This window comes from Poecile atricapillus, chromosome W (assembly GCF_030490865.1).
Source record: "Poecile atricapillus isolate bPoeAtr1 chromosome W, bPoeAtr1.hap1, whole genome shotgun sequence".
Taxonomy (NCBI): Eukaryota; Metazoa; Chordata; class Aves; order Passeriformes; family Paridae; genus Poecile; species Poecile atricapillus.
The window spans coordinates 51,208,726-51,218,725 of record NC_081288.1 but is presented as its reverse complement, the minus strand read 5'-3'; the positions used below and the strand labels follow the sequence as shown (position 1 = coordinate 51,218,725).

At 33.9% G+C, this 10,000-nt stretch overlaps 1 protein-coding gene across 1 annotated transcript in view; it reads right to left on the bottom strand.

Moving 5' to 3' along the window:
- The window catches only part of LOC131591951 (forkhead box protein P2-like), a 397,175-nt gene that overhangs the window by 46,805 nt on the left and 340,370 nt on the right, over window positions 1-10,000 (bottom strand). The window contains exons 11-12 of the mRNA XM_058863087.1: window positions 5,456-5,669; window positions 3,746-3,850 (exon numbers count right to left, since the gene is read on the bottom strand). Of these exons, the coding sequence (XP_058719070.1) occupies window positions 3,746-3,850; window positions 5,456-5,669 (319 nt within the window). The remainder of the gene's footprint in view (window positions 1-3,745; window positions 3,851-5,455; window positions 5,670-10,000) is intronic.

Below are 10,000 nucleotides of genomic sequence, written 5' to 3'. Positions count from 1 at the left end.
CCAAGTGTGTCAGGGATTGTTTTAACAAAATGTTTCACTTGCGTATCAGTGGTGTTTGATTTATTTTGCATCAAGCTTTTTATGTTTAAACACTGACAGGAGTTTAAATACAAAATGTTAGCTGTCACTTTTCATTTAGCTGATTATGTCAGATGCCTTAGTTTTGAGAGATGGTGGCACTGTCACCAAAAGAAACAACATTCTGACAAGTTCAAAGAATATTCTTGAGGTCATCATTTTACAGCCGTATCACCTAGTCAAAGACCAAAAATACCCAACAATGCACACTAAATAGGAAAGTACATAATGCTGAATATCACTTTGCAGCTGAAAGAGGGGGGAAAAAAGAAAGAACCAGCAATTTTTATATGGCACTAATTATGTTTCATTAAGTTATTTCTTTATATGGTTTTGTTTCTGTCATCCTGACTATGATGCTTGGTCATTATTCTTTGTAGGATTCTAAACATGCTCTCATGCCCTATAAAAACATCTGTTGCAAAGCTGGCCTATCTTCTCTAGCATGATTTTTTCCCCCCTTGTCTCTATAGATGAAAACATTACCATTCTTTGTACTGAAGCTTGTGTTATGTTTGCTGGTGTCTGCCACATGCAGGTTAAAGAACACTTGTCTGCTGGCTGGAATGTTGTATTGTAAACCTCCTGGCTTAAGCACAATAAGTCAAATCCTTCCTACTCAATCTGACTTAGGACCAATGGAATGATAATTAATTTTGCAGACAAAACACTCTGAAGTTTTCTTATATGTTATTGCATTCTGACATTTAAAAAACCATAATGAAGACAATATTAAATGCTTTGAGAGATCTATTGGTTTCCTCACTTAGAGACCAGAAAATGGTTAATTTCTGTCAATAGTTGTTTCACAGCAGAGTTCCGTGTTTTCATAAGCATTTTGACACTTTTTTAATCATGTCGGGGCCTGAAATTTTCTTTAAATCTTGTAATCTTTTTCTTAGTTATGTAATGGCATTCTTTAATTAGTCTTTAAATTTTGAAGTATTTTTTATGCCAAAAGCTGCTTTTACTGGATAGTCAAACTGATCTTGCATACATGAGCACCTATAAGTTAATACCATCTTACAAAGACAGAAATATAAACCATAGGTTTGTGTCTGTAGTTGAGGGATAACAAAGAAAGCATATGGGTTTAGGTTTTGTTACATATACAGAAATTTACCATGAAGAAGATTTTCTGTACTTTCTTGAAACCATTTCATATGTTTCCAAGCATTAATCTAGTTTCACTTAATGTGAAACTTCTTGAGCCATTCAGAATACCTGAAAAGAACTGTAGCTAATTGGAATGTCCCCAAATTACCTTATTAAAAAAAAAAAAAAAAAAAAAAAAAAATTGTGAAAATGGCTTTTTGTTGCTTTAAGTAATTTATTGAAAGTTATTTGTTACTTCACCCTACATCATTTTCCTGATTAGCCAAGTGAAGCCAAGCTGGTGTTTTCTGTCCTTACCTTCCTTCTTGGAGGCTCTGCTTGTTTTTCTTTTTTTAGATCAAGATGCTAGGTAAACCATTTTCTGAGCTAAAGTTGCAGTTCACTTAATAAACCAAGCACTCTTTAAAGTTGTCATAAGCATATTACAGAAATACAGACTACTAGACTGGGGTAGAGTACCTTATTAATATTTCATTTTGGTACAATACACTTGCATTAACTCTCTTAACACAGGTATCATATTGTTTCAAGTCAGAGAACCTGAAACATCGCAACAAAGATTAGACTAAGAGCAAAGCCTTGAAAACTACAGCCATTAGTCCTGTCATCCCCTATAAAGTTAATGGGTTGGAAAAATGGTCAATCTTTGGACTAAAAGTTTATTTTTAATTGAAAGAAAATGTTTTTTAATTGTAATGGGGATTTTGCATTAGTGTGAACATGAAAAGGTACTAAAGAATCTAATGCAAGGTTATGTATTGATTTCCATCTTAACGCTAGTGTAAAATGAAGGAATATTTCTATTTCATAAACAAACTCTCCTATTCACCATCATGACTTCTTATTTGTTTAAGGGCACAGTAAACAGACTTCAATGAAAAGAAGAAATAACAAAATATTCTCGGATAGCTTCTGCTGATGTATAGGACAAAAAGCCATGACACTGCTGTAAACCCTGATTGCTTCTGAGCCAGAATTATCAAGATGTTATGTGTCACTTTCACATTTTCCAGGGTTATTTGGTTCAGGAAAGCAATAGCATCTGTAAACCTGGTACTACACTGCCTAAATCAAAATGGTTTTACTGATCATGGATTATAACAAGAGACCTGACATAATGGATGTGCAAAGTCTGCCCAAAGAATTAGCATCACTATAGGCTAGATGGATGGACGTATTCAGGAAATGTAGTTTTCCTTGAAAAGGAAAATGCTTAAGCTAAATGAGTTTAAATTCTTATTATTAATAATACTTAGAACACTACATTGAATTTGGGAGATTTCATTTTCCTTTTAATACAAACTCATGTAAATCAGATTCTTTTAAATCCAATACCATTTCCTTTAATAATAAGCCATTGTTTTGACATTCCACTTAATGCACTAATAAACAAAAATTTGTCAGGAGTGATACCTACGTACAATTTGCAAGTCAGTGAAAGTTGCTTAATTTAAAACTGAAAGACAGAGAAAGCATTGCAAATACTTTATGAATACTATTGCTATAATTCTATTATAAAAGTTATTGTAATACTTAGTGGTTATGGTCTGCTGTTAAGGTGCTCCTGTTATATACCCCGTAGTTTGCCATTTGTAAACACATCTTTTTGATGTTTCTGCCAACATCCTGGCAACAAAGCAGTGCAATTTCAAATGAGCTAATTAACTTAATTGTTGATGAAGCATGAAACAGTTCATTCACCCTGTTAGCTGCACCATGACAACATAAGAGTCTCAGCCCCTGAAGTTACTCATCTATATAAGCCTATCTGTAGCTTTCCATTAAGATCTATTGCATGCCAAATGAGTATGGCTCTTCTAACAAAGACCAGTCCAAAATGTACATAGGTAGCAAATCAGTGCTGATGTTGAGAATTCAAATGAACATAGAAATACTAGTAAATACTTTGAAATAAATAAAAATGAAGAACTGCAGAAACCCATTGCAGTTCGAAGAAGCTGCAGATGAAAAGGAAAAGCTGTGTCACTTATTTCCTAAATGCTCTGATTTAGAAAATAGCTGGCTAAATCAAATGCTGAAGAAGCAATGGTATCACTTTTCAGTCCTGAAAGGTGCAAACCCACCTGTACACAGTGGGTTTTTTCCTATGTATCTTGTGCACATGCAAGAATAAAAGCAAAAATAGATTATTAAGGGAGAGTTAAATGGTCATGCTCAGGCCTTTGTGCTTTGTTATTTATACTATACACAGTAATTCCCACTTCACACAAACTGTCAGAATTTAAAATGTGCTTTTTCATACTCCTACTATCCAATATAAAATCTAAAGCATCTCTTCAAATTTTCTGAGGCTCCATTTCAGTAAAGGATAATAAGAGGATTAAACACTGTGCTATTGAAAGGCCTGCAAAAGTGTTCAACATGAAAGAAAGGATAACAATTTGACCCTCTGCCGATAGCCTCGATTATCCAGTTGCTTGAAATACACACGAAAAAATCTCTGATATGGTTTACAGTAAAACTTTGTTTGCCATCTTTCACTTTCCCTTGCCTTGAACGATTTTGTACCAAGGAATAAAAATCCACCTACTTTAAAAATTGTCCAAAATCTTCACAAACGCTTTCACAGCCAGGCCATTTGCAAACTCCATGACCATAGAGAGTATGGGAGGCCCCAGTCTCCTCATGTGACGAGCTGTAGCAAAAGAATAAGGCATCAGATTCATCTCAAAAGCCATAATCGTTGGAGGCTGCTAGCGCCTGTCAGGTTACGATCAGTGACAAACAGGTCAAAACAGGTCAATTTAGCTCAGAGCAGTCAGAAAAATTTAATCGTTCTATTGAATAGTTCAACTGCCAAGGCTAGATGATGTTCCAATTAGAGAAGAAATAGAGCCAAAGATGACTGTTAATAAAGGATGAAAAAATAAGATGACTGTATAATACCGTATGCTAATTATGCCATATGACCTTGGTGTAACATTTACCTATAAATAAAAAATACACTCAGAACTGATCAATTATGAGTATAAATATTGAAGACTGACACTCAGAATTTCTGAATATTGTGAATGTTCAAAAAGTATTTGAATTTTCTGCTCAGCATGTATAAAAATAAAGTTGCTTTCATTAATAAATATTTTTGTTCACAAGCACTGCTTTCATTAACTATGTGGCTTCATAAAAATCCCTAGCTGTACTCCATGCCTTTTTCTGGAACATTCAAATAAGTCTGCAATTGTTTCATCCATGATGACTTATCAAAGAAATTGAGGGAATTATTCTGTAGATGTGGGCAACATCCTGAAGCAAAGAACCATTCTGTGAGATATAACCACATAAGATATACTAACTAAAAGTACTACCTTGAAGGTATTCAGATTTTTAAATAATACAAAATAATGATGGAAAACTATTCTGACATTCATATGAGAATTTAAATCATAGTCTCATAAGTGTTAAAATAATTAAATGGAAAATGTATTTGAAAATAAAATTACTTACAATTTAGGTTATATAGATACAATTAAATTTCATCTTATATTGACATCATAAATATCTCACTACACTAATATAATTATTGGTAAGTGTTACAGATACTATATACTCTTGTATTTAATCCATTACTTGAAATTAAGAAACAGTAAATAATATCTGTCAATGTGTCTGAAAAATTATTTGAACTTCATCTATATGGTGTAATATCACCGTATTACACTAACAACATTGAAAATTTGTAAGAAATATCATTATTGTCATGCATAAAAGACAGAAAATTTAGTGGTTCTTTTTACAAGAAACAAACAACATGAAAGCTGCTTTAATATACTGTTTTGAAGCACTTCTAACATAAAATCTTTGCAGATTCTAGAATTACAGCCTTGACAACTCATATAGATGGACTTTGTCAATGAAACCGGGAGTGTGATTCAACAGTAAGGGCCTGACTGCCAGGTGTGTTAAACATGAATGAAACTGCACCTACAAATGTCCCCACAAATGTGCATTTACACCCCTACACCAGCCCACTTGATCCTGTGATTTCTAACTTTTACCCAAACTACCGTAAGTTCACGAGTTATAAAACCACATGCAGGTAATTTTGTTGTGTCTGCATAGTTAGACATCATTACTGAAAATTATGCCCTATTGATAAAGAATTCTGGAAAATCAGGTTTCCACAATCTCTCAAGTAACCTCTATTAAGCGCTATTTTTTGATTGGAAATCATGTGACTTCAGATGTTATACAACCGCTTCACGTCAAATGATAAGCACAGTTGAAATCTCATCAGAATTACCTGTCTCGCCTTGCATTTAGAACTGAAGACTGTCCATTCACTATGGAATGATGAGTTATTGGTGGTGATGCTTTGGAAGTGGTGGAGGAGGTAGTAGAGGAGGAATTGTTAGTAGTGAGGTCTAGCCCTCCATGTTTAATGCCATTGTCTTCCATACTGTGAACTCCAGTCACTTCTTTCCATAACTGCTGAATCTCAGCAGGACTTAAGCCAGCTATAAAATGAAAAAGAGCCCCACTAATATAACAAAATAAAGAGTTTCATATAATGAGCTCAGTGTTATTAATGGATTAATGCCAACAATAAAGCTGATGCTGTTTTACCAGCACAATCAACAAGAGTAAAACATAAATTCATAAATTCATAAATCCTTAAATTCATAAACATAAAACAAAAAAGAGCTTAAACTTGCTCTCTACTCCACTTGCAGCCTGGAAACATGTAGTTTCCAGGATTCATCCTAGGTCACAAAAAGCGATGTCTTGTTGAATGTATTCATACATATATGTTAGGGTTGTCTGGCTCAAGTTTGCATGAAGTCATGGAAACCTACAGTACAATATGCTTCTGACTGAAGTAAAGACTACGAAACACAGGCAAGAGAAGAGCTGTGAGCATTCTCTTATCTTGCCACTGAAGATGCAGCTAAGATAGGAAACCAGATTTTTAATATGAAGAGTTCATCAGAAATATATACACCTTCTGTCACTGCCAGACCTTGTAAGTTTGACATATCATTTTTCAAGAATACTAGATTTAATGCAGAAAAGAATTTAAAGCCCAGAGATCTTGTGATTTCAAACCCAGGTTCTTCAGCCTGACATGGTTTTTTCCAGAGGTATCTTAAAATCTCTCTTCTGTATTTCATCTCAGCAACCAAAATTAGGTAACATGTGGTCATGGTATCTAGATCTGATGGAATGCAAAACATTAAAAATGCTGATGCTCTTTGAATCAAGATATTGAGGGTTTTGTTTTTGGTTCGTTTTTATTTTTTATGAAAGAGCTCACATTTCTGGTCCTGAAAAGTACTAGAAAGTATCTGTTAATTCAAAATTTTCATTGAGTATGGTTTTTTTTTGGTTAATAAGATATAGTAGAAAGATGTAAAGACTGTTTTTTATTGTATGGCAAATCTAATTATTAGGTGATGTTTTATTCTGAGAACATATAAACTCAGACTACTGAAAGAGATTCAACAAAAAATTATGAAAAAGCACAGGAAGCTCTTAATACTTCTCAGTAGCCATCTCACCATGAAGTATTCAAAGCTATTAAAATAGATTAGTAGTTATTTACAGAAATATTTATTTCTGGAGGAAGTATGGAAACAAAGTGGGTGAAGGGGATTTTTAAATTTTTTTTGAATTATGAAAGCAGCTCATTTTTAGACTACTGCTTGGAGTCCTTCTTTACCTTAGATAACAACACTCATTAGCAAACTCAGCTAAGGGAAAAATGAAAAAGAGTTGTTTGCAAGTCCTAAAACTGTTCTTGAGTTTATATCATATTTGTATAGCACAAACCTAGGTTTTAAGGAAGCAAGCAAAGAAGTCAGGCTCTAATTTATTGCATTAAAGAGATGGGTAACGAGGGTGATGGTAATACTGTCTGTAATTGTTTAATGAAGGTAAGTAATTACTTCTTCTGAGTTCATGGGGGATATTCCAGCACCACTGCAAAAAACCCACTTTAGTGTTTTAAATAACAGTTGCCTGCAAATGTAATCACAAATCAGAATGTAATAATGTATTCCTTTATGTGGCATGATATACAAAGTACATAATTTACTTCAAAAGCTTCCTCCTGTTGTTGAAAAAAATAAACTAACTGTACTAAAAAAAAACAAACCCAAGAATGAAAACATCTGTTTAGGTCATCAGATATCTCATCTTCTAGTGAGAGGGATTTAATTTGAGATCATCAAACTTTGGGTCCTGAGTGTGCTGAGTAAGAGCTGCCCCAAGGAGCTGAGTGAATGTAGGAGGGCTGGCAGCAGCTGCAGCGATGGTCTCTCTCCCATGGGTCTGGGCATCTGCTGGGCAGCCCCTTCCTCTGCAGGTGGAGCTGTGCCTCCAGGCTGCCTAGCTCACCTAGGGTTTTTTTAGGGCAAAATGATATTTCTCTCTAGGCTCAGGCTGGTTAATTTTATCACTTCTTCAGAGGACCCTGAAATGCTTCCTTTTAGGATGAAAGGATTGCGGGCAGGCACTTAAAAAGTATAAAGTTAATAAGCGAATGTGTAATTAATTGTAAATTATGGCAATTTTGTGGTTTCTGTGTCTTAAAAATCCAACTCTCTTTTTACTAGAGGCTTGTGAAATGGCTGACAGACATCTCAGTCTGGATGTAAAAGTAGGGTAAGTTTTAAAGTTTCATAGGCTATGACAACCCTTAAAATACCCTCCCCACAATATATTAAAGGGGAAAGGATCAAAAAGAAGACTAAGAGTGGAATAAAAATTACAGACTATAATAAAAAGGTCAAATACTGATTTCCTATGAAATTTACAAACACCAGTAATTTGGGGATTTTAATATTACTTTCGTTATGCTTTTAACCTCTATCTACTCTATTTTTATGTTTGAATAAATATTTAATAAAACTGTCACTTGTAAAAACCATCCATGCAACTGCTTTTCCTTTTCCAACATGGACCGATCAAGACTTGGAGTTTTGGTGGTTTTTTTTGTTTGTTTAGTTTGTTTGGGGTTTTTTACTGCTGTGATTTACAGTTGTTTGCATTTAACAAGCATCAACACAGCAGTACCTGGAAGTAACTCACAGCAGATCACTGGTTTGGATACAGCATAGTGAAGATCTGGTCACAAAATAGACGCTAATGTACCTATTGCATCATAATTGTGATACCTGACCATCAAGAAAACCTGGGAAACATTTCTGTTCTTTAAAGGCAGAAACTAATCTTGCAGAAAATACTGTTTATATATGAAAACCTCACAGCTGTGCTTGTAAGATACATCTTTTCACATTATCAAACGTAAACCCCTTTGCCAATAATAATTTGTGGTTTATGAGACTCTTTATGACCAATAATTTACAAACACAAATCCCCTGTGTTACTTTCAGTGTTCTAGCCACCCATGTAACTGAGCAAACTGGATGGATGCATATAAAATATTTGTGTTACACATGTAAATCCTTCTGCATAACTATCTTATATCTCTCACAGCACAGTAGAAGCAGAAAATCATACTTTCACACATCTACTGTGTATTACCTTAATTCAATTCTGAAGGTTTAATTTTAAAATAGAAGAAATAAATACTTGTATGTAATTCATTATTATGAAAAAATACCAAGGCAAAAGCAAAAAAAGAGATTAATTTACTTCAACAATAACAATCATATATATTTTAAATATAAAATTTTGTAGTTTCTTATTTCTTTGTTATCAATATTTTCTGTCATGCGTTCAGTTGGACTTAATTTTTTGAGTAAAACACAATTTTTAAAAAGAACCGTTTACTCTTAGGAACTATTAGAAAGTTTTTTTTTCCTCAGTTTTTATACTAGAAGTAGTACAATGAGTGTTGCATTAAAATGATGAATACCAATGCAATTGGGTAGGAGTGCTGAGGAAAATCTATGGGGATAGCTTAATGTGAGGGAAAACCTGAGGAATTCCTCTAGCAACAGATGGCACAAGAGAAGATTAGCAAAAGGTAAAGCAGTTCAGAGGGAAGTTGTGTTTCATGCTTTTTCTGACTCTGGTCCAAGCCAATTGTACAAAAAGAAACCAGCATTACCAGGCTCTCATCGCCAGGTTTATGAATCAAGTTGTCTCCCCACCGCTATTCTATTTGCTGTAGTAGGACTCATTTTCATTGTAGCTTTTACAGCTTTAGATATGCTTGTCATAGCTTTTTTACACAACTTTTTTACACAATGAAATGAACACATTTATTTGTAATCTCTGATGTTCTGGTTTCTGGTTTATTTTTTTGTTTGTTTTGGTTTGGGGTTTTGGGTTTTTTTAAGATCATTGTCTATATACTGTGTACTCTGCTTTTGCTCATCTGATTTCTGAAATTTTGATTTCATAATAGTTATCTGGTGGAGGAACAAGTTACATGCATAAAGACCAATTAAAAATAATGTTACCTGTCATGAACATAGTCTAAACAATGCTCATTTCAGGACTGAGGTATAAGAGATCAGATTATTGTGTAATTTTTATGACAGATACTTAACTCAACTCTCTGTGGTAAAACAAACAGAAACACATGCCTCACAGGTTATAGGCAGAGTCCCCTAGATGGGAAGACTTTGACCTTATCTTAAAATGTAAGCAGCATTTATCTCCACATTAATTTACGCTTCAAAAATGTGTGCCCTATTTTCTTTCAAGTAGTGGAATTTGAGATCATTTTCATCATTGAGAAATCCTGATCAAAGTGACAAAAGGAAATTTTTTTCAAAAAGTCTTTGGTTATTTGTCAGTCACAGTTCATTACTATTGGAATCATCACCTTCAAAACTTGTTGTTCTATTTAACCTATTTAATACAAAGGAATAGAGAA